This window comes from Glycine max, chromosome 11 (assembly GCF_000004515.6).
Source record: "Glycine max cultivar Williams 82 chromosome 11, Glycine_max_v4.0, whole genome shotgun sequence".
NCBI classification, from domain to species: domain Eukaryota; kingdom Viridiplantae; phylum Streptophyta; class Magnoliopsida; order Fabales; family Fabaceae; genus Glycine; species Glycine max.
The window spans coordinates 16,753,135-16,778,410 of record NC_038247.2 but is presented as its reverse complement, the minus strand read 5'-3'; the positions used below and the strand labels follow the sequence as shown (position 1 = coordinate 16,778,410).

The 25,276-nt window shown below is 32.1% G+C and overlaps 2 protein-coding genes and 1 long non-coding RNA gene across 3 annotated transcripts; 1 reads left to right on the top strand and 2 right to left on the bottom strand.

Annotated features, from left to right (window-relative positions):
• Positions 1-1,169: 1,169 nt before the first annotated feature.
• On the bottom strand, positions 1,170-1,483 carry LOC121173098 (uncharacterized). The gene is made up of 2 exons (XR_005887291.1): positions 1,343-1,483; positions 1,170-1,274 (listed from the first exon to the last, which is right to left on the bottom strand). It is a non-coding gene; the product is annotated as an uncharacterized lncRNA (long non-coding RNA).
• Positions 1,484-10,511: 9,028 nt separating this feature from the next.
• Positions 10,512-12,210, top strand: LOC100781323 (uncharacterized). Its single transcript, XM_003538143.5, has 2 exons — positions 10,512-10,706; positions 10,871-12,210. The coding sequence occupies exons 1-2, from the start codon at positions 10,653-10,655 to the stop codon at positions 11,594-11,596; spliced, it is 780 nt and encodes a 259-aa protein (XP_003538191.1). The 5' UTR covers positions 10,512-10,652; the 3' UTR covers positions 11,597-12,210.
• A 2,581-nt stretch (positions 12,211-14,791) lies between these two features.
• LOC100803989 (DNA ligase 1) lies at positions 14,792-23,551 on the bottom strand. The gene is made up of 16 exons (XM_041006819.1): positions 22,964-23,551; positions 22,650-22,772; positions 21,565-21,666; positions 21,372-21,488; positions 20,843-21,073; positions 19,116-19,210; positions 18,826-18,913; positions 18,261-18,392; positions 17,490-17,602; positions 16,999-17,100; positions 16,858-16,919; positions 16,625-16,696; positions 16,461-16,534; positions 16,318-16,374; positions 15,330-15,407; positions 14,792-15,231 (listed from the first exon to the last, which is right to left on the bottom strand). Exons 1-16 carry the CDS (start codon positions 23,549-23,551, stop codon positions 15,160-15,162), a joined length of 2,106 nt encoding a protein of 701 aa, XP_040862753.1. The 3' UTR covers positions 14,792-15,159.
• Between the last annotated feature and the right edge of the window lie 1,725 nt (positions 23,552-25,276).

Genomic DNA, 25,276 nt, shown 5'->3' with positions numbered 1-25,276 from the left:
TTCGTTAATTGTTGTCAAGAGACATTAGGAAATCTTGCAAGAGACAACCCAATTAACTTTGAGATCACTTTGATTATTAGCAAGCAGAATAATTGTTTGGCAACTAAACCTACTAATTAAATATTATCTTTCCTTTTCTTTTGTTACCAACACAAGTTTTGTAAAGTAGCTCTCTGGTAGCATGTATCCTTAAATCAAGCAAGCATAGAAAATATTTGAAAATATTTGAAGGAGATGTATCTAGTGAATTTATTTTTTGGTTGAATACGTTTTTTCCATGTAAAATGAGTAATTTTTGGTTTGATTCTTGTAAAATTTCTTTTTAACTTTCACCCTTTAAAAATATGAAATATATCAACTTTTTTGGTATCTATTGTTATTAGGGGTGAGTAAGAATAGATATGTTACTGTAAAAAAAAAGTGTCTCCTAACTTAACTTGTCTCAAAGTTGACCCGGATAAGTTTGAGTTTTGAAATGAAAGATGATGCATTTTTGAGGACAAGTTTGGGTTAAACTTCATATCATCCCAACTTCGTTTATTATCTTACATTCTTCTAAAAAATATTATTTTTAAAATAATTGTGCTTTGATATATCTAAAGTTTTACATTGCTTAGAGTAAAAAACAATGATAGTTTATAAATGTCCTCTTCACTTAACTAATTAAAACACCTTTTAATAAGATTAAAATCGTGTTAGATCACTCTATATTAAAGTGGATTGTATCTGATGAGATGATCCTAATGATACTTGAAGGTCTAAGTCACTCGTATCCCTTGACCTTGATTGTAGGACTTGTTCCCGTATTTCATAAATTCTACCTCGCTTACCAGATAAATTATAATTCCAATAATTTGATGAATTTTATGATGAAATATGGATAAAAAAAGTAACTCCACTCTATTTTTAAAACATTTAATATTTAAAAGTTTCATTAAATCTTAATTGATATAAATCAAGTTAGATCAATTAATTTTTTTACGTGCAAATCACTTAAGTAAATTAACTTAAAAGGATAGCATTTTCACCACATGCATGCTTTATTCATATAATTTAAATTCAATCTTATTTAAAGAAAAAGAATCTGAATAATAAAATTAATTACTGTCATTCTTTTATATTTCACTTAATTCCATCCTTTCTCATTAACCCAAACTAATGGCAAATACTTAGTCAAGGGTATAAATTATATATATGATCCGTAGGGGACAGCACAAAGGCCAAAAGGTCCTCAAATTCCTGAACCTCACAAGTGGACAACAAATCAATGCCATCTGCAGAAATATTATATTCAGTGAGCAAAAAAGAAAAGATCGAGAAGGAGAAATCAAAGTGGGAATACCCTTAAATAATCCTTGTAGCCCTCATTGAGTCACTGTTCACTAATAAAGATCAAAATCATAGTCTTCAAAGCATAAGTATGGTTTCAAGGTCCTTCTTGTCTGTCTGGCATCTTCCCTGCGTGGCTTAAGGTGCTCTTGCGCTATCACCACTTTATGGCCCCTTCTAAATGCTTAATTTTGCCGCTTCCTAGGCATTAATCGACCCACTTCTTAGCATGCATGTAATTTGAGAAAGGTGAGAGAATCCAAATTGTAAAGATTCTAAATCAAACCCAGATGGGACATAAAGGTACGGTGCCCTGTTCAACTACTTTTGGGTTTGGGCTTTGTATTATCAATTTGGATTTACCACACACTTTGTCTCGAAATTAGAAAACAAAGACATAATTTTGCCGTTAATTAAATTAATATGTAACCACTAGGTATCCTACTATCCTGCATATGATAACACATCATGGTGGAATTAATTAACGTATTTATCCTCATCATAAGTTTAACGGCCATTAGTCGTGATAAATGACTAAAAAAATATTTAGCTCATAAAAAAAATGACTAAAAAAGTGGCTTGTCTTCAAACACGTGTCCTACCCTATAGGGGATATGTTAATGTAGTTGTAAGCTACCCTAGCTTACTTAATCAAAATATCATTTAATATTTCTAGAAACTACAGCGTTTGGGTCTTGATTTCGTCAAATGGAAGCCTCCTTTCCATAGGACTTCACTATTTCAAAGAGGGCCCTCACCTTTCTTTGGGCAAATGTTGGTGGGAAAGTTTGGTTACCAGCTCCTTTTTGTGACCACTCTAACTTATATATATCTCTAGACCTTGAATATGATATTACCAAGCTCGGTGAGTTAAACAGTGATTGAAATGGGTAATAAAAATGCTAATTATACAATTCGTATATTCTCACATCTTTCTTATATCTTTCCATGCATGTAGCTGAATCATATGTATAGAAACTTAAATAAATTTATCAAAGGATAAAAATTATATTTTATAAATTAAAGCGAAATGTGTCCATCATTTATGTAAAAGTAATTTGTCTATCATTTTTTTAATGGAAAATATTCCTTAGGGTTCTATTCTAATTTCTAAGGTAGTCTACTAAGCACATACAGACCTATTTCTGATCAAGTCAAAGTTGGGTGCCGTGGGATGTTTTATAATTACATTTTTCTTTCTTTTATTTCTTTGTCAAAATTCAAAACTGACATGCAGAGAAAGAACAATGTTTCTTCTTTTTTTAAAAAAAAAAAATAAATACAAGAAAAACTTCGTATATTATGTACCAAATGCACGACAAGAAAAGCCATATAATCGAACAATTATAGTAATTAAAGTACCAGAAAATCTCTTCTCATCATGGACACGCTTTCTAGATATAATTTAATATTAATGTAATTCTCATACAGTTAAGATATTTGGATTCATTTATCATCATTACCTTTCAGGAAATAGTAGCATCTGCTAGAGAAAAAGGACATGTCTGGAAGGTTCGAATGATGAGAGCATCTGAAGAGGAAACGAGATTATATTATTCACCGATGAAGTGTTAAATAAGTTATGACTTATAGAAATGTAATAAAATTATTGCCATTGTCTCTATTAACCGAGTCATAAATAAAATTACATTAATTTTTTAAATAATATAAAAAATATATTCTAAAAAATATTTTTTTACTTTTTGTGACGTAAGTTCAAGTGTTGCATTTATATAATCAAATTTAAAATTTAATTATTTTTCTAATTGATAAATATGTTAAATTATTTAAGAGAAAACAAGTTACTCAATTTCAATATAAAATAATTTTATATCATTATCAAATTATCAATTATTATAATAAATTATTAATTTTTATAATAATTTTCTTAAAAGTCATAATAATAATAATATGTAATTGATTAATAGTATAAAATTATAGTGTATGACCATAAAATTCATTATTTAATCTCCCTTAAAACATGTTTGAATGGAAATATTTTTAATTAATTTTAATTTTCATTAAAATTACAATAATAGAAATTAATAGTATGTTATGAGCTATCTATGTATTTTGAGAAAAAAAAATTCTACAATATTTAATATTTCAAGTAACATTGTAATTTTTTAAATATATATAATTTATATTTTGTTGGGATCTCCGGAAAAGTGGACTTCTAGCCATAGGCTTTAGCTTTTGCTTTAAAACAGCCCTGTTTATTAATAAATATGATTGTAAATGTACCGAAACAACTTAAACTTAGTTAGAGAGACTTAGGTTTTGTAATCAACTTTATTTATAGATTAGATTAGTTAAAATTGAGAAGTTCAATGTATATATACATACGCATGTAGGGTAAATGTATGATGAGTTCAATCAAACATAAATATAATCATATGTTTGTCATGTGTATGACAAGAGACAAAGATGCAATATGATTTATAATATTTATATAACCTATCTTATTTTGACTTTTGCTTATGCAATTTGAGCTTTGCTAGTTGAACCAGATAGTTCATGGACTTAAATCAAATCAATCTTGAGTAAAAAAAATGGATCATATAAATTTCAACTCAAATTTATATTGAACAAACTTGAGTTTAGTTTGACTATTTTACTCGTTTCTAACCTCAGTAAAAAAAAAAGATTTGGGGAGAGCTATTCATATTATATAGTACATAGTATAGTATTAGTTCGTTTAGTGATGTAATCCTCTTTCACAGTTTTAATGAATCTAATTTTCCTTCTTTTTTTTAAAAAAGTTCGTTCTTGGTCACATGCTTATTTTTTTTATAAAATGTTACAAAGAAATTATTTCGTGAGGTGTGAGGTGACCAGATGAAATAAATTCATTTGTTTGCCTTCTACTTCAACAACAAAATATTCTTAAAATAAAGTTGGTTCATTGGCATGTTTTTGGTCATTCTAAGATTTTTTTTTTGAAAAATAAATCTCTTCATATTTTCATTTTATATAAAAAAATCAAAATGAAATTCAATATATTGGAGTAAAATTGTTAGTATCTCTCAAGTCTAAACCGAACCACATTCTTGTTGTCAAAAAAAAAAATACGAACCTCGTTCTTCATATTTTTTATTACAGCAAGAATTTGATATTTCTTAGTAAGCAACCATGTAAATAAAATAATAAATAATAAAAGATGAAATATTTTTCATATTTTATAAGAAAGAAAAGAGTTAATAATGCCTTAAAAAAGAGTTAATAATAATTATTAAAAAATAGTTAATTATTTAGAGTTTAATTAACATGCCCTTTCAGTACAAAGGTTTTTAATATGTCAATTAGGATTTTCTTTTAATATGACGGCTAACATATAATTATTTTAAATGTTAACAGATTTTTCATGCATATTAATTTGTGATTAGATTAGTGTAATTTGTTTTTACATTGTCAATAAATGTATTATTTATTCATTGATATGAAAAGACATTCCATTATCTAGTGAGTTTGTAGTAAATTAAGTTACCAAATATGAATTATAAGTAAGTTAATTTCAATAATCTATAGGATAGTTGTGAAATCTGGTTCAGTTTGGTCGGTTGGACTAGTCCAATCGGGATTTAATAGTCGGATTCACAATTGAAACGATCACGTAATTGATTTGGGATGATTCGGTGACGTTATTTTGATATCTCATTATTATAACTTGTTATTTTGGATTTTATAATATGGATAAAGTTTTCTTACTCAAATAATATTAGTTATATACTTATATATATAATAGATACATATATAATTTTAAAATTTTAATAATCAAATCAGACTAATTAATGACATATTAAATATTAAATGAATCATTAATCCATAACTCACTATGTCGACCGGGTGAATGATAAAATCGGATTTCACAACTCTATATCATCAATAGTAATATTTTTTCCATTTCCTTATCCCATTTACTTTCTTCGAGTGTCTCCTTAATCCTTAATACTTTAAGTTTTTCCCCCCTTCGAAGTTCTATCTATCATTAGTTAATTGAAATGCAACAATACCCCTCGCAGTGATATATAGTTAGGTGTCGTGTGAAAAATTGATATATAAAGAATCAAATTTTATTAAGTGGATTTCTAGTACTTGATACCCAACATAAACGTATAGAAAAATCAAAGTCAGTCGAAGGATCAAAGATAAAGGGCAAATATCAAAAGACAACCGCCAAGTGGGTTTTTCAACGGGAAATCATTTTTTTTAATCTTTTAGGGGAGAAAAATAAAATTTATCGAGTCTTAACATTTAATTTACAGTATAGACTGTTGTTAAAAAAAAAATAAAAAATTACCGTATGGACTAAGACTAACTGTTTCCATGAGTATTTTTTGCTCATGCTCAACTGCTCAAGGCTCAAATTAGATATCCTACATAATAGAATCAAGCATATACCACTTCAACAAATCACTCAACTAAAACCATTTCTCTGTAAGTTAATTAGCAAATTGAACTTAAATTTATGATTGCATTTTCACATTACTACTGGAAAACATAAAAATTGAACAACAAATTATTCATCTTCCGATCCACACGCACTGCTGCTGATAATGTTCATACAGAACCACTTCAATTTTGTCAACATATATATTAGTCATCTTTCACACGCTCAACTGTTGAAATTGTCAACCAAAACAAATTGTTTCATTGAAAAAAGAAAAGACCAATGCATCCTATTGGTTGCACATGATATCTACATTACTATATGACAAAAGTTTTTCTAACCTTTATCTCGTTCTTACATAGAAAGGGTAGGTGTTAGATTTTGGAGATTACCCTCTAGTTGGAGATACAAGGAGAAAACTTTAACGAGTAATTGCAAGTCATAGCTCTTAAAAGTAGACCCCGATAGTTGAACAATATTTCGGGATTGAAAATATAAAAAGTAATAATATCTTGGTAATAATATTTTGTCTCCTATTTTACGATTTTAGTTTCTTGTTTTTATTTAACATATTTTATTTCTTATTTTTAAAAAAATTTATAATTTTAGTTTTTATGATTAATTTTAAATATTAATTTATGTATTTTGTAAATGTTGATGGACACATGTTTATTTATTATTTATATGATAAATATTTTTTTAATTATTTAATTTTTAACAAATATAATTTATTAAAAAAATAATTTAAAAATTACACCGTCAATAAATTTAAAATTAACCAAGAAAACTAAAAGTAAAAAGCAAAATATCTTAATAGGACGACTAAAATCACAATTATTTTAAAAATAAAAAATAAAATATCTCAATTAAAAAATAAAAATAAATTTATAAATTTAAAAAAATAAAAAACAAAAATTCTATTTTAGCCTATATAAAATAACCATGAGACTATGTTGTAGCATCCACTCTATCGGTTGTCTTCTTTTCCCAAATAAAGGAAGTATTAGATATTTTAGTTTTTTCCATCCCTCCTTATTCCATCATCTACTTTTCTTCTGTACCAAACAAACCATAACTCAATAGGTGTAACTTTTTACTAATGAATTTTCTTTAAGCTATAATAGAACCCTTAATTATAGCTTGCGTTCTCAAAACTCAAGTGATGAGAGCAATATTGTGTTTACAGAATGATATTTCTTTTTGTATCTTTTATGTTCAAAGGTATATATATATATATAAAAAAAAAATTTATGAATGTATTGAACATATTGATTTTATTTTGTGTGTGTTGGTTGATGAAAATATTTATATTATACCCTCTGTCTATTTATATAAAAAAACACATAGTTCCAATTGAGGTATTTCATAAAAAAATATAATTTAATTGGCATATATTCCATGAATAATTTTATTTTTTATAATTAATGTCCATTCATGCAATAATATATATACATATATACATATTTCTTAATTTAAATCATTTCCAAATAAAATAAGGTAACCCTTTTATTTGATCCAAAACAAGTATTCATGTTTTAAAATTATCTCAAACTTTATTCTCTTGTAATTTAGGCAAAGAAGAAAAATCAAAGTGAGGCATTCATGTGGATATATGGAACCAATTAATTGGAATCGTGTGGTAAAATACAAAATAAATGTTTGGATTTACTGCAGGAAGCAGCCCACGTGTAATGAAAATGAAAAGGGTAAGTTCGCTTAGCCAAAAATGGCGATGCATGCATAGAAAAAGAGAGTTTAAGTTACTTGCCCTGGGGGTAAGGAATAATAAGTGAGAATCATATACTTCATGGATTCAAATTAATGTCGTAAAATAACTTCATCTCAGTCAAAAGCCAGCAAAGTTTGAATAGTAATATTAACACGTTTATTTATTAATTAATTATGTTGGGGGATAAGATCATTTTGGAAATAACTGTATTTTAAAAACATTCCATGTGAATCTAATTAGTCTCGTTTTGATGAAGAGGTTTTTATCTTATATTTTTACCATCATAATAAAAAAATTAGGAAAACATTAAACGCACACCTCATGCATTTTTCTATATATGTGTAGAAAAAAAATCAGAAAAACTAAAGAAAGAGAGAAAATTGATAAATTGTGTAATAGTGAACCAACAAGTTGTTGGTATGGGAGAGTAGAATTGGGCTTAGTCCTCTGGTTTCTTGTTCGAGTCTCGAATGATAAAAATAAAAGTGATTAAAATAAGATACTTAAGATAATCAATTAATCACCAGTTAATAAGTGAATACTCCTTTGTTATGTTAATCCAAAAAATTATATAATATTTCCTTCATTCCTGTTTATAATATCTAAGTTTAAAAAAATATTTGCTTTTTATAAGATTTAATTTATAATTTTTTTAGTATTAATTATTTTTATATTAGAAATATATCATTACAAAAAGAAAAATAATATATTGACAAATGATTAAAAGAAAAAATATTAATGAGAATGATAGTTTTAAAAAAATTATAAATTTAAGATAAATTTATTGTTATTAACTAAGTTAATTATTTTTTTAATTTTAATAAATTAGATAATTAATTCTTATATATAAGAACGGAGATAATCATAAACGAAGAAAGCTAGATAAAAAAAAATAGATGAGAATATTGATGTACGGATACAATAACCCAAACAATTAATGTTTTGGCATTCCAGGATCGATGTTTCATATTATTGTAAAATTATAATACAATTTTATAACATTGAATACTATTAAATCTAAAAAATCTATTTAACTCCTCCCGTTAGACTCACCATGAATTGAAAAATTTGGGAATACTCCTTAATTTTCTAGTTACATGAGATATTTATATTTAAAAAATCATTTTATTATTATTGAACTTTTCAAGGGACATGTCACGTCCTGCTCTTCATTTTTTGCTATTATTGTTACTTTATAGTTGAAAGGTTATCAGTTATCACTGTTTTATACGGTGGCTTTCTTATCTTAGATTTTAATTTCTTGATCAAAAGCATGCAAGATGCCGGAAAAGCCAAGCAATAGACCCGAAACAGTGGGAGGTTAAGGTTAACACAAAAGAGAGATTATTCTTTTATAACAAATTTGTACAAAAGTTTTTATAATTATGAGAGAGATAAGAAGTAGAGAAGAAAAAAGACAAGATGAGTAATATAATATAGGGAAATAAAAATAATATTATAAAAGTGTTATATTTTTTTTTGTTATATATAAAAATAGTATGTTGCTTGGTCCTGCTTTTTATTGCTTAATTATTTTGGCTATCATCCAGCATACATACGAACTATTAAAATCATAACGTAGAACAACAAAGTCATACATTACATACAGTTCAATTGAATTTAGAATTTTATATTAGTCAATTTTAGATCGTATATATATTGAGACTTTTACTCCTTGTCTCTCCAACATTTCTCTATGCAAAAGTTCCGTTAAACTGACGAAAGATGTTTGCCATATAAAAATAATACTGTCTTGACTATTACCTTAGTACTTTATTAATTGGGATGAACAATTCATAGTTGATAATCTCATGAATCTCTTTTTCTAATAATAATGATTGTTCCAATAAAAATATAATAGACTACAATTTTAAAGGAACTTTATCTGTAATGATTAATGAATACTAAAAAAATGTTATTATTGTTTAAAAAAGACTTTACTTAATTACTATTATTTCTATTTAAGGATTGATCTCGAATTTATATTGGTGAGAATATTTAATCACAGTCAAAATATATGTCTGTATTAGAAATATATTAAGTAATTTTATTAATAGATGAAATTTCTATAAGTTCTATTGAATAATTTAAGTTTTTTAATAATACAATTTACATAGATTTTCCCACTAAAAAAATTAAGAAAATTCTTCTTAGTAATAATAGTCAAAAAAGAAGAAGAAGAAATAATGCATCAATCAAAGAGACAGTTTTAAAATTCCAACTACTAATATTACAAGTAAAATTAATTTAAAAAACAATTTACTTTCATTATGTTTCATATTTCATATATTTTGGGTACTTGGGTAGTCCTGTATAAGGGTTATTTAGTTAAAAGTTTGCCATGAGCTTAATAAGTTTTCTTGATACAATTCACTTCTCTTTCTTTTTGTCCGAAAACAAAAGTGTAATTTTTTTAAAACTCAATATGTCTCTTAGTAAAGTTAATGATTAATTTTTCTTGATTGATGCATTTTTTTAAAGAGTTAATAATTTTTAATGACTATCTGGCACAATATGATTTATTATTTAAAATTTATTAAAAACTAGAAAATTATGAAAAAGTTATTAAATAAGATTTGAAATTGACAAAAATTTATAATAAATTTCAATAATAAGAAATGTGTATTAAAAAAATATGTTCTTAGCATTTATGAAACATAAGATTGATTGGTGATTAAAAAAAATACAAATTCAATCATTCATGTTAATAAAAACTTAATATTTATGAATAACGTGTTCCTAATATTTTTTTTTTATACAGGTAGACTTGTGACCGAACCTCTAGTTTTTGATACTATGTTGCTAATTTTGATATAGATGATATTAAATTACTAGCCTTTAAAAACTTTCTACAAACTAATATCCATCCAATAATAAGACATCACATATCACGGAACTAACCAGATATTATAAGTTACATCATACAGTGATAACCATAGGGCATAGGAGGGCGTAGGATTTGGGCACAGTTTAGCTTTTGTGCTTTTTTTTTCAACCCCGGTTGAGAAGGCAAACCCACACAGTAACTTGGACCACTTCTTAGTTCTTATAAAAGACCTTCAACCCTCCCCCAAACCCCCTAACTCTTTCTCAGCACTTTTCATCTTTTCCATTCATTCCCTCCCCTTCCACTTTCTCTCTTCCAACAACACACAATTTTTGTTCATTTCATACCAAATTGTCATTAATTTTGAGACCAAAAACATGGACAACCAACGCACTCCTCTTCTTAGTTGGGCTTACTACTGCCACGGCAAGGTAACTAACTAACTAATAACTACCTACAAAAGTTTTTTTTTCTTCATTTTTCCCCCCTTAGTCGAACATTTTAGTCATAAGAAAAATGTGTAATGAGTAATGAGAAACGACCCTTTATTATGGACTAATTGTTGATTAATCACATAACTTTGATGTTGGCACAGTCAGTGGAGGAGCTGAAGCAGTCTCTGATGTACACAACCCTTGAGCTGGAACAAACAAGAGCAGGTGTCCAAGAAGAGCTAAGGAAAAGAGACGATCAGCTTCTCACCCTAAAGGAGCTTCTGAACAAAGTGATAAGGGAAAGAGATGAAGCTCAAGAGAAATGCCAGAGACTACTAGTGTTGGAGAAAATGGTTTTTCATCAGCAGCACCAAACAGCACCTGCTTCTGGAGTTTCCAGCATTGAGGATGAGCCAAGAAGAGGAGGAATTAATAATGATTCCTCCAATAATGGCCTCTCTTCATCTGATTGTGAAGAAAGCATTGTTTCTTCTCCACTTATGGAGCATTTGCCGCCACAACCGCATCATCATGCGGGTCCTTCTTCTCAGCTGCAGCAACAGTTGCCAGAATCAATGATTGAGTTAATTTCACAAGATAAACCGTTGCCAGAAAAGGGTAAGCTTTTGCAAGCAGTGATGAAAGCTGGTCCTTTGCTTCAGACACTGCTTCTTGCAGGACCACTTCCTCAATGGAGACACCCTCCACCCCCTCTTGAGTCCTTTGAGATTCCACCTGTCACCATTCCTTCACCACCACCACAACAACAACTTCATCAAGATTCCTTCATCACCTCCAACTGTGGGAGAGTAAGTAGGAAAAGGGTTTTCTTTGAGGGCACTGATTCTCCCACACAGAACAAGTTCCAAAGGATTGTACTCCACTGACAACTACTACTAAACTGTTACTAAAGTCAGTTTTATTTATCTATTTTTAGTTTTTTAATTTATAATATGATTTAAAAAAGGTTAGGAAGAGTAGCAAGGTGGTGTTTGATTCGACTGATCTAGTGTTTAATGTACAGTGGTTTTGTTTTTAACTCGGTGGGAGGAAAAGAACTGAAGGAAAAAAGGTTTGATTTTGGGTTTCTGCTGGTGATGTTTTTGGTGGATGAAGAATTTGTCCCTCTGGCTGGCATTTTTGCCCTTTTCACATTCTCCTTTTGTTTTGTGTGAAGTGAAAAGGGTCACTACTGAAATTGTAATGTAACTAGGATATTACTACTACTGTAGTGCAGTGAATGATGAGTGTGTGTGTTAGGGTGAGAGAGAGAGAGAGAGAGATTGGTGTATTAGATCACATCAACAATTAAGGGGATGGATGATTTGGGTGTGTAGTCGTTGGAGTTGGGGGATGGTGTGGCCAACCACCAAGAGGGACGGCCATTAGTTCTGTGTGTCGGGGTAGGTGGGACCCACAAATCAGAATCAGGATCTATTACTGGTGTGGTGTATGATTATATTAAGCTTTTTTAGAGAAAGTTATCATTATTCACTTCTAATCCTATTTCTTCTATCTTTTTCTATTCTAATAACTACAGTAAAGCAATCTCTTCTTTTAGTTTTATGTATGTATGTATCTGCTCCCACTCAATCTGTTTATGATTTTCCATTATGAGCGCGCCAAATATCTCTTCCTTTTAAAGAGGCACAGAAGAGCAGTTTTAACCAATACATCTCTTATGTTACCTTATCATGTTCCATGAGAGCATGGCAACGAAAGCAAAAATCATCCACTCAACCAACAAATGAAGAATGCCAAATTATGGTATATAAAAAGTTGAATCATATCGTACCCCAAAAACGATTTTTTTTTTCTTAAATAACAAAAAGTTGTTGTCTACAATCATTAAACTGTTGTTGTCAATGGCATAACAAAAAGCTTAGTCATCCCTCTCCTCTAATAACTCTAATTCATGGTATACCATTTCTCTTATAATAGTGCGATTGTTATTTTAGAAAATCCTTTTAGTTATCAAACTATAATTATTTGGGAGTTGGGACCAATTACGAAATTTCCAAGATCCGAGAGAAGGATGTCAGCATCACAGTTGATATACTAAGTGTAGCCATGTTCTATAACAGTGGTATGTTACACGCTCAAGGGCAGGTAAAGGTAAGTCACATGGACAGTCTTCTCCAAAGCAGACAGGTGCATGCACAGGCTGCATAACTCTGCCTAAATATAGTGCGTACTGCACGTAATTTCCAAATGTGAACTTTACCCAGCAATTGTCACAGTTCCTATTCAAGAACCTAAGATTTTCGGATTTTTTTTCTTTAATAAAAAAATATTAATTGTTAGTTTTTATTCGTAAGAAATACAAAATTCCTTCCTTCTTTTTTTTTTTTTTCTTTCTTCACCATTAATTAACCTTATATCTCATTATTTTGACCTCTCTTGCGAGGTTAGCGTCAATTGCTTTGTTAATTGAAAAATTAAAATAGAAATGTAACTTTCATAAATATGTGTGTAATTAAACATTAACATCAATGTATCCTTGGCAGTGACGGCAACAAGGAAGTCCTAGAAAACACGCCAAGCCTCTTCTAAACCGTGAACACAGGCTGCGCAAATGACGCCACTCATGCCTTACAAGACAAGACCTCGAAGCTTTGGTCAATATTAGGCCGAATAAGCCAAATTAAAACAACTCAATGACACAAATATAGTTTTGGGTGTTATCAGGTGCATCCAGCATTTTTTTATTTTTTCAATTTTGCCTTTTATTCTTATGCAAAAATTTCTTCCCTAAGAATTTCAGGTTATTAGTATAATACTCTAACCAACTGAACTAATAAGTTAATTGTGTTATAAAATAAATAATTTTGTTATATATAACACTAAAATTTCTAATGCATATTTAATGTGCATGTAAATTTAAATAATAAATTTTGTAACAATTGATTTTGATATAAATCATACGAATTATTTAATCCGTATATTTTTTTAAAAATAAAAAATATTTACTATTACAAAATTTAATATACAGATTAAATATTTTTTTATTAAATTTTTTAAATATTTACTATTTTTTAAATATTTTTTTTGTAACAATTAATTTTGATATATTAAATTTTCTAATAGTATATATTTTTTTATTTTTTAAAAAATATGCAGATTAAATAATTCGTATGATTTATATTAAAATTAATTGTCACAAAATTTATTATTTAAATTTACATGCACACATTAAATATACATTAGAAATTTTAGTATTATATATAATAATATTATTTATTTTATAACGTAATTGGTTCATTAGCTCAGTTAGTTAGAGCATTGTGCTAATAACCTGAAATCGACAGGTTCAAGTCTTGCTTGGGCCAATAATGTAAGATTCTTATGGAAGAAGTTTTTTCGTAAGAATTACGGAATTCTTACCCGGAAGAAGTTTTTTTATAAGAGTGAAGGACAAAATGGGAAAATGCTGGGTGCACCTAGCAACACCCTATAGTTTTTAACCAAATAAAGCCCAGGCCCATAATTATAAGTCGGGCCAACAAGTAACCGCTTAGGTTCGAAGAACAGAATGATTAGACAAATGAAAATTCAAAAACAGGTCACACTTCTAGTCTGCAAATAAGAACGAAAATTCAAAGTTTAAACCTATGGCAAAACCTATTAAAAAGAGGGTAAAAAAAACAAATCAAAGTAAAGTAAGAAACGAAAACTAGTTTGGACCTATCGCAGAAGAACCTTTAACTGGGATCGAAGTGACAAGGGTTTACGGGGGCTTATTCCACTGAACGCGGAGGCTTGAAGAAGATGAAACACTTGCTTGACCAAGATACTCATGCCGCGTTCAAAGCATTAGGCATATCTCACTTCACGGCAATCATTGAACCCAGTCCTCCTTAGTTTTCTCTAAAAAGTTTATCTGGCTCTTAGAAGATTCGCCCATAACTCCATGATGGAAATAATATTCAATCTTATCTTACTGAGTCAGGTCCATGGAATTAGATATTAGATATTTGAAACAGCGACATCTACAGTTAGAAAGAAACTTCAAATTTTACTATTGAATACCGAAAGATAAAGTTCTCACAACACGTGCTATGCTAAATCATTTGACACATGGATTAATGTTGAGATCCATTAACGTGAAAAAACATTTTAAACTGTTTTCGTCAATGCTAACAAACCTAAACTACTGCATCATGTTACAAAGAACAATAGAGAATTCTACACAAGAATTAAGGGAACAGGGGGGCCTCTACTGAAAAATTGTCAAACTAAACATGGTTTAAGCGCAAATGTCTACTTTTCGGACCCTCCATGAGGTTCTTTCACGTTTTACACCGAATTTTCAATCATGTTGAAAAGGCAGTTATGCTCTCTGACCTATGCTTGAAGGTAAAGAATTCAGATTTACACTCTAATGGATCATCAGAGCAAAAAATACTGAGATCTTATAGCTCAGCGTGAGAAACAGAATTTTTTCACTCAATCAATCATCATCTTCATCGTCATTTTGGTTGATCGTGTGATTTTGTTTTTGAGCGTTATACATTTCAGCAACCTGAAAAGCAAGCGAGTAAAGCATAATTTTGATTTCCCATTTGCTCTTTTTTCAATACTGTCATTTATTTTTGTCAGATGATGAAGATTGCACTTTACCTGCTCAGATGATGAGGCCTGTTCGGGAGATTTGTCAGGCCTGACTCGAAGTAGTCGTGGAAATCGAAGAGATATGCCCTTTATAGAAAAATGTACAAGTGCCACCAAAAAAGTTAAATGCAGCTATGATTAACAATTAAATAATGTTAACAGGCAGAATTCAGAGTGAAAAAAAGGAAAACTTGTGGCATTTCCACACCAATAACATATAAAGTAAAAAACTTTGCTACAATGATCATAATGCAATTTTATTGGATAAAAATAAACTTCGTACCCCATTGCCCAGAGACTCTTCGCTATGCGAAGGTATGGGGGAGGAATATTGTACGCAGCCTTACCCTTGCATATGCAAAGAGGCTGTTTCCGGATTCGAACCCATGACCAACAAGTCACCAAGGCACAACTTTACCGCTGTACCAGGGCTCGCCCTCAATTTTATTGGATAAAAATATATTATAAATAAAAAGGCATTGGCGAAAAAGCATGTCAACTCTAGATCTTTCACCTCTTACTTAAAAATTGAATTGCCATAAATCATAATATGATAGGGAAAATATGGTTAAGCAGTTTGTATCATAAGCTTACTACACTGTCCCAGGAATTATACAAAAGAAAATGATCACAATGTTAGTTAGCTGCATCCCATTATCCTCCACACTGTAATTAGCAATACATTTCCAAGGACGCTCATTAAACTAGAAGGCAATGTCAAAAAAAAGGTTGATGGACAACATATAAAATCCCCAGCCAATATGATGACCACTCGATCACATTTCAGCCATGATCGAGTGGCACCAAACCATGATAGTATCCCCAGCAATATGAAAATTCTTCCATATCTTCCATTTAAGTAATAGGAAATTCAACACAAGGGCACAGTAATATCAGTAAAGGCATTGTAAGATAACTTATTAATGATAGTACATTAAAGAATAGAATTGGAAAAGATAATAATGTAAATGCCAAGAAAGGACAAGATATTTCTCACCTCACTGGCTTCAAACCAGACATCAGGATTGATTGATTCTCCAAATCTATAGTATGCCTGAAATCAAAGAGCGTGTTTAAATTAATTTATAAAATATTAAGCAGGACACAGAAAAGGTCAAGAGTGAAACAAGAGGCAGGGACCTTTGGCTTGGGAATCACTTTAGAACGAAGACTAGAAGAACGTTCTTCAAGCACTGCTTCAGAGAATCCCGTTCCTACCCACCATATCAAGAAAATTACGAGAAAGAATCAAGTTTAGTAAACAAATAAACTGAGCAGTGACTTAACAAAATGAAAATACTCACCTATCTTGCAAATACTTTGAAATTCTTCGTTGTCACTGTCATAGCAAGCAAGGAGGAAGGCACCATAAACTCCTACAAGACATGCCATTATCTCATTTCAGACTACTTTGAGCTAAAGGTTTACGGTAGCAGTATATATAAAATCCCAGGGGCATAGCCTTGTTTATGCATAATGTTAAAAGATAAATAACATAGGCATCATCACCACATTAAAGAGTATACTTCGTGATTACCTGTACGTTTCCCACGACCATGGAAAGCAGCAATAGGTACCAAATCTAGTGAGTCCCCTATACTGCAAATTAGAGCCAATGAATAAATAGAAATCCATCATGATAAAAAAGAATTAAGAAATATGAATGTCACATCCTTACTTGTCCATATAATCTTTCTTCAGTTTTAGCCAGTTGAGTGATCGCTTCAAAGGTTCATATGTAGCATCCTCATTTAATGTTTTAATAATTAACCCCTCACAACTACATATCAAGAGACAAGCCAAATATCAATGACAATTTCTCGTTCATATTATTGCAAGAAAACCAAAGTTGGGCTGTGAATGCTTAGATAAATAATTAAGAGTGTGTTTGTCTTTGTTTTGCCTGTTTCCCACTTTATGAACATAATTCAAAATAAATCCTTGTCTCACATATCATTCACGTTCAACACGATTGAACGGCAAATCAAACACACATTAAGTAGTCTAATGTCCTTCAATGCCCTATCAAATGCTTTTAGTAATGAGGCAATCACATTAACATAACTTAAAGAGTATAATATATTACGCTGAAATGATGTATAATTTTAAACTCAAACGATGAAATTTCAATCTACAATGAATCTAAATAGACTAGAAGAATCAGTAGACCTTGCACCAACAGCTTGGTCAAGAAACTTCTGTATTTCCTCAACATCATTTGATGTTATCGTTGTTGCAAACTGAAGAAATCCAGGCTCTTCCTCAAAAGAGGCATAGAGATGCTGTAGAGAGAAAACTGAATTTTTTTAATGAATAATTACTTCTGAAAAATTACTTCTGAAAAATAAAATTTAATAAACAGTATAAAAGAGATCAGTAGCCTCCCCTACCAAACTGAATTATTTTAAAAACTCAATCCCTTGAGCTCCCCAACTAGGATTTATTGCATTTCAATTTGAAACAAATATTTGATTGACTACTAACCAGTAAGCCATAAGCTAGTAAAGCTACAGCTATCAGTCAGTGCTCAAACCTTTCAACTTAGCTGCACCAACACAAGTGGCAAAATGAACAATCAATTAAACTCTAACCCACCTTTCCAGTCCAGACTCATACACTTCAGCACCATTTCAGAAATATAACTCCTAAACTCAGCTTGTTAGCACTTGCTCAATCAATTGCTTGCCATTGAATTAAAAGATACAGAACTACAGTGCAATCTTACAAAAATCCAGCTAGGCCTTGCCAAGGCAAGATGCTGACCCAAAACCTAAACTCAGCACATCTAATAGTTTATGGACGGACCCTAAAAAATTTATCTTAAAAACTGGATTAGGTTTTAGTTTTGCAACTTCCATCCATCTCTATCAAGGACTAGGCTACTTAATAAAGAAAACAATAAAATAAAACTTTTGGCAGAGCAGAGACAAAAGTTGGTACCTCTCTACGGACTCTCAGGTTTTCCTGAAGAAGTGCTTGGCCATTAAGATACAACAAATCAAAAGCAAATATGCAAACATCAACCTTTATATCTTCCATTTCTACATTCTTGCGAGCCCGAGTACTAAGCGCCTGTCAAAAACATAAGCATGTTCTTGAAAGAGTCAAAAGAGATTTTAAATTGTAAGTCCTGTATCACACGACTTTGGATAGGATAAATGCAAGTACAGTAAAATGTGATAAGGCGTAATTTCCCATTTTCGAGGGATATAGTCATATAGGTAAGCAGAAAACTACCTGACACACTTCATCTCTTCTATAAGAGAGGACTTTCTATGTATCAGTTAAAAAGAAAAGTCTTTTTCTTTCAAGTCACATGTCTAAAATCTCAACTCCTCACAAAATATCAGAAATTGAAAACTTGCATCACCGAGATAGGTAAGACAACACATGCATAACAAACAAATGGACTTAACTTGAATCATCTGCCAGTATTAAAAGGTTTTTACACTATCACTAAATGATGTATTGACACAAAAAAAAAAAAAAACAGAATTAAGATTACCTGGAAAGAATGGATCGTCTGTGTTTGACGATCATATGCAACAATTTCACAATCAAGAATTAATGATGATACAGTTGGTTTCTTTAACCTGATCAATGAAAGCAAATATCAGAAATTACGGAGTTGAGAGTTGCACTAGGAAGCAGACAACAGTGTACTTATCTCAAGCAATCACCGGCTATTAAGAGTGTTTGTTCTCTAAATGCAGCTTCTTGTTAAGGAATGTCCATAACCAACCTAGAAAGACTGAACCAGACCTCATATAATATTCCTAATACATTTTTTTTTACCTTGAAACAGCAGCAACAACATCAGGAAACTTCCCAGTATTCCGTTCTGCATGTCTACTGTAAATCTCAACTGAGCCATTCTCCAGGTAATGTATCTGTCTCAATACAGCTAATGTTATTGCACATAATAAGTATCATGAGGGCCATGTTTCTGATGGAAAATTTGACCATGAAGAGAAGAGGACCGGAACTATAAGTATTATCGTCGGATTCAGAAACAGGAAGTAAAGGAAACGTTGAAAAGAATGAGTAACGGTAAGGCGGTGGAGCCAGACAACATACCTATTGAAGTGTGGAAAACTCTTGGAGATAGAGGTCTGGAGTGGCTCACCAAACTCTTTAATGAAATTATGAGGTCAAAACGCATGCCGGAGGAATGGAGGAGAAGCACGTTAGTGCCAATCTATAAGAACAAGGGGGATATACAAAATTGTGCAAATTATAGGGGAATCAAGCTCATGAGTCATACCATGAAACTATGAAAAAGAGTGATCGAACGGAGATTAAGAAAGGAGACTCAAGTTACTGAGAATCAATTTGGTTTCATGCCGGGAAAGTCGACCATGGAAGCGATTTATTTATTACGGCGGGTGATGGAGCAATATCGCATGGACCAACAAGACTTGCACTTGATTTTTATTGACTTGGAGAAAGCGTATGATAGAGTGCCTAGAGAGATTTTGTGGAAAGCTCTAGAGAAGAAAGGGGTTAGGGTTGCATATATTCGAGCTATCCAAGATATGTATGATAGGGTATCAACTAGTGTAAGGACACAGGGTGGAGAGTCAGACGATTTTCCCATCACAATTGGTTTGCATCAAGGGTCAACCCTTAGCCCCTACCTTTTTACCTTAATTCTGGATGTCCTCACGGAACAAATCCAAGAGATAGCGCCGAGATGCATGCTTTTTGCAGATGACATAGTCCTCCTTGGAGAGTCGAGGGAGGAGTTGAATGAGAGGTTGGAAACTTGGAGACGAGCTCTAGAAACACATGGCTTTCGCCTAAGCAGAAGCAAATCGGAGTATATGGAATGTAAGTTCAACAAAAGTAGGAGGGTATCTAACTTAGAGGAGAAAATAAGAGACCATATTATCCCTCAAGTCACACGGTTTAAATATCTTGGGTCTGTAATACAGGATGATGGAGAAATTGAAGGGGATGTGAATCATCGCATTCAAGCAGGATGAATGAAATGGAGAAAAGCATCGGGGGTGTTATGTGATGCAAAGGTACCGATCAAGCTAAAGGGAAAGTTTTATCGGACTGCGGTAAGACCGGCGATTTTGTACGGATCAGAATGTTGGACGGTCAAGAACCAACATGAGACTAAAGTAGGTGTAGCGGAGATGAGGATGTTGCGGTGGATGTGTGGTAAGACTCGACATGATAAAATTAGAAACGGAGCTATTAGAGAGAGGGTTGGAGTAGCGCCTATTGTAGAGAAGATGGTGGAAAATAGACTTAGGTGGTTTGGGCATGTAAAGAGAAGACCGGTAGACTCTGTAGTGAGGAGAGTAGACCAGATGGAGAGAAGGCAAACAATTCGAGGCAGAGGAAGACCCAAAAAGACTATAAGAGAGGTTATCAAGAAGGATCTCGAACTTAATGATTTGGATAGATGTATGGTACTTGATAGAACATTATGGCGGAAGTTGATCCATGTAGCCGACCCCACCTAGTGGGATAAGGCATTGTTGCTGTTGTTGTTGTTGTTGAAGTATCACCTGGGCACGCTCTCCATCATATTTGTATTCACAGGTAAACTCCACATCCTGGAATTTATTTAGAATTTCAGATACACCCTTTGTTGCCTTTGACAGCATAGGTCCAATTGGAACACCAGGAGTAAAATTACATTTCTTTGGAAGCATCCAAAGACCCTCCGTAAGCAGTGCAGATATTATTTTGTCATAGTCAGGAAGAACAGAATAGACTTGTTTAACAATGTTCGAAGCCTGATGCAAAATTAAACCAGAAATAAAATATATATAATAGGAAAGGAAATATAATGAATTACTACGCCTAAAGTTTCCTAAAATGCAGAATAGGGAAAAGTTGGTGGTAACTTAACATGAAATCACTGATGCCCATTTAGACAGCAGCAGCACCCCATCCCCAATGTTTAGTGCTGAAGCACTTTAAAATATTTAAAACCCAGCACACCTATTGCTATTCAACCTGGCCTCACAAGACTAAGCTTTTTAAACCAATTCACTCTATACTGTATTTCCCACCCCAATCAGATTAGCTTACCTCTTCTAAAGGAGACTGAATATCAGGAGGCGGTTTAGAGTGTTCTTCAGTGTATACTGCAGCTTGACCTAATGCAGCTAAGAGAGTTTTCTCAGCATAGCCAATTCGCAACTTTGACTAGAAAACAAGACCAAGATGCAATTAACAAGAAGTAAGTCCACCAGAACATTTCAATAAAAATTACAATTTCAACCTGTAGCAAACGGATTAGATATTGAGGTTCACAGTCAGTTGCAGAAACAAGAAGTGCCTTCATATGATTCTTTTTCTTCTCTTGACTTTCTTTCCCATATTCCTGTACACATTTTAGAAATAAAGACATCATACCAGCAAAATTTAACAACATTCAGCTCTATATAAAAAATTGTTTCAAATCCAAACACAAATTCTTCTTTTCTTCTTACAGAACATAGACCAAGCATACTAACATCCAACATACCCGCCACACAGATGACAAGAAATTTAAAGATCCAAACGAACATGTAACAGCTTTCAGCGAAAAACATGTCCCTGGCAAATAGAAAAAAATAAAAAATAAATAAACCTCCTTCCCATGGTACAGCACATTAAACTCCAACAAACTTCCAACAACACTATGTGATAAGGGCACCAATAACACACTCCAAGTTACCAATATCAGTTTATCACAGAATTCATATTTGCAAATCCTTTTCTACCACCATATGAGAATACACTAAACCTGGTTATCCCAAAACAAAGGCCCGTGAGCATGCTTGTGCTTAGTTTCTTCAATCACTCAATATTGTAATTTAATATAATTATTTCAAATTAAACCCCATGCGCATGTAGAACAACTTGGATTAAAATCAACTAGACACTAATATCAACTTATCACGTAAACTTTTGAAGAAGATAGATGAGAAAGCTTCTATAGAAGTTGAAGTATATACATATTTTTAAGTATGAGAGAAGCTCATCTCATTTTACTTTTTTCTTTTCTAAGTGCTCATGAAAAAGTTTATCCAAATAGGACCTAAACTTGTGAGGGCAAAACTAGACACTAATGTTTAAAACAACAAACCACAGGCTAATTTTAATTTATGGGAGAAACTTAAAACATTTTAGCATCTCATTTTTCTTCTACTACACGTGCTTATTGAGAAGTTTATCAAAACAGGTCTAAACTTGTCAAGACAAAACTAGACACTAATATTTAAAACAAAAAGCCACAAGATTGAGGCAAGGTGGGTCGTAAGAAGTAGTGTGAATAAGCGAACAACCCAAATGCACGATATTCAGAAATCGACAGTAACAAACCTTAGCAATAAGGCGAAAAGTGTTGAAAACCTTCCTAATAGTCAATACTTCAGGCTTAAACATCATAATCATGGGCTGCGAAGAACGGCTCTCTTTAGCAACCAAGCCCAAATCCCCTTTTTTCTGCAAACAACTAACATCTCCTTCAATCAAATTCAACTCAACAAGAAGAACACAAGAAAGAACCAAAAAGACTCAATTCAATCACCCGATACTGAGTCTTAAGTCTTAACAAACATATTCTTGAGTCAAATTCAATTCAATAACCAGAATGCAAGAAAGAACCAAAAAAAAAAGAGACTCAATTCAATCACCTGATACTGAGTCTTAATCCAGGCCTCATTTGTTCCATACGCCTCAGCAAGCGCCTTGGTGATGGAAGCCTCGCCAATTCCCAATTCCACCCCTTCGTGGGCGGGCGCGATCCGGTTTGCAGAGAGGTAAACGACCTTGACGAGATCTTCCGGCGTGCAGTGCATAACAGTCCTCAGAAGATTGCAAACAATGTCAGTGATTACAATTCTTTTGGATTCTTGAGAAATGATGTCGAAGACCAAGCAGAGAAATAGAAACGGCACAGGCTGGCCTTTCTCCCATGCGGTTATCGAAGCAGGATCGAAATCTGAGGGTTTCTTCTTCAGCTGGGGAACTTGCTTCTTCAGCTCCGCAGTCTTCTCCTTCGAAGAAGATGGCACGGGAGGGGCATTCAGCGGTTCGGGCTTAACGGTGTGTTCTTCCGGTTTAACGGCGGGTTCTTGCGGTGTAAGGGTTTTGAGGTTGCTAGGGTTTTGAGAGGGTGGAGTTTTGCGTTTCTTGGGGGATGGTTGGGATTGGGATTTTTTCTTGGCGGCGGCGCGTGCGCCGGACATGAGGGCGTCGAAGGCGGAGGGAGGCTTGGACATGGTGCGGAGAGAGAGAGAAAGAGGGGAAGAGAAGAGAGAGCGACAGAAGGGAGGAGGGAAGCAATGCGAAAATGAGCAATTGCCGGGAAAGATGATACAAATGGCGGGAACTATCATATTTGGGACATTCTTCTCACACGTGCTTAGCACCACCAACAACTCCAATCATTCATTATTGCACCATATTTAAGATTTCTGATAAATATATATCTCATCTCGCCCTGCACCTAATATATATATATATTTAAAATATCTTACATATATGTAAATAAGTATATATTATATAATTTACTAATTGTTAATTTAGTGACTAATATTACATAATAATAGAAATTTAACACAATTAGTATTGTGTTGTGTTACTATAATACTTCAGGTACATAATTTGATCAAATTACAGCAATACTTCCTCAGATTTCGTGTAATTACACTTAATCTCATCATTTTTTTTCTACACTAATTGCTTAAAGATTGAAAATATTTGCATTAGTATTTCTTTTTATGTTACACTGACACCTTTCAAATTTTATACTACACATCTTCTGCAAGGGAAGCAAAAATAATAGTTAAAAAAATAGGATGTGCTCCTGCAATTGCTCGAAATTACATGAGCTGTATAAATATTTAAAGAGTTATATCTAAATTTTATTCATATTGTTATATCAATCTATCTATCTATATCTATATAATAAAACTAAAGTAAAGTAAAATGTTTATTGTGTCTATGGCTGAGAGTTTGACATCAAACATTTTTGCTGGGTTTTTGGTCATTTTACTCCTCCAGTTTTAACTTTGGTTTTCTGCCATCGAGTTGCCATGTGTCTTGCTAGCTTCTCTTCCTTTCTTTCTTCTTCTATTTTCTTCTCTTCTCTTTCGATTCGAACACAACCAGCCACAAGAAAGTCATTTTCTTTGTGTTGTGCATGTTGCATTTTCTGTTTTTTTATATGGTTCTCTTCTCATCTTCATTCTATTCTTTGGTATGATTTTTTGTGATTTAATTTTTGGGACAGGCTACAGTAACAACGACAGTGCTAAAGGTGACAGCGTTTTGCGCATGCAAGGGTTGCAATAATAGGATTCACAAGACGGTGTTGAAGAATAAAGGTGTCATTTTTATTTATTCTTTTTCTTTTTTTGGTCTGATTTGTTGTGGTTTGATTTTTGGGACAGGCTACAGTGACAACGGTGGTGCTGAAGGTGACAACGCTTTGCCCATGTAAGGGTTGCAACAATAGGATTCACAGGACGTTGTTGAAGAATAAATGTGTCATTTTTATCTATTCTTTTTCTTTTTTTGGTCTGATTTTTTGTGGTTTGATTTTTGGGACAAGCGATAGTGACAACGGTGGTACTGAAGGTGATGACGCTTTGTTCATTCAAGGGTTGCAACAATAGGATTCACAGGGTGTGTTACACATACATATTGGCTTTCGAATTTCGTTTTGATTGATACAGAATTAACAGGATGAATATATGTGCAATTAACATGTTTCGATTTCATGGGTCATGGAAGCTCCAGCAATTATGGCCATTGCTTTGGCCAATGGAGGAGTAAGTTGTTGTATACGGTTAAGTTTTAATGGTATATTCTGTTGAAAATGTTTATTTTGATATTTGCACGTGAATGTACATAATAGACTAATGACTTTCATCCTGTGATTCAAATTTGTCTCCTGAATCAAGTTTTGTGATAATAATTAGATTCATATGACATTTAAAAAA

Coding starts and splice junctions, on each gene's coding strand:
- LOC100781323 (XM_003538143.5), top strand. CDS start 10,653: ATGGACAACCAACGCACTCCTCTTCTTAGTTGGGCTTACTACTGCCAC. Junction 10,707..10,870: donor CTTACTACTGCCACGGCAAG/GTAACTAACTAA, acceptor ATGTTGGCACAG/TCAGTGGAGGAGCTGAAGCA.
- LOC100803989 (XM_041006819.1), bottom strand. CDS start 23,551: ATGTCCAAGCCTCCCTCCGCCTTCGACGCCCTCATGTCCGGCGCACGC. Junction 21,667..22,649: donor CTTTTCGCCTTATTGCTAAG/GTTTGTTACTGT, acceptor AAATGTGTACAG/GAATATGGGAAAGAAAGTCA. Junction 16,375..16,460: donor AAGTGATTCCCAAGCCAAAG/GTCCCTGCCTCT, acceptor CTTTGATTTCAG/GCATACTATAGATTTGGAGA.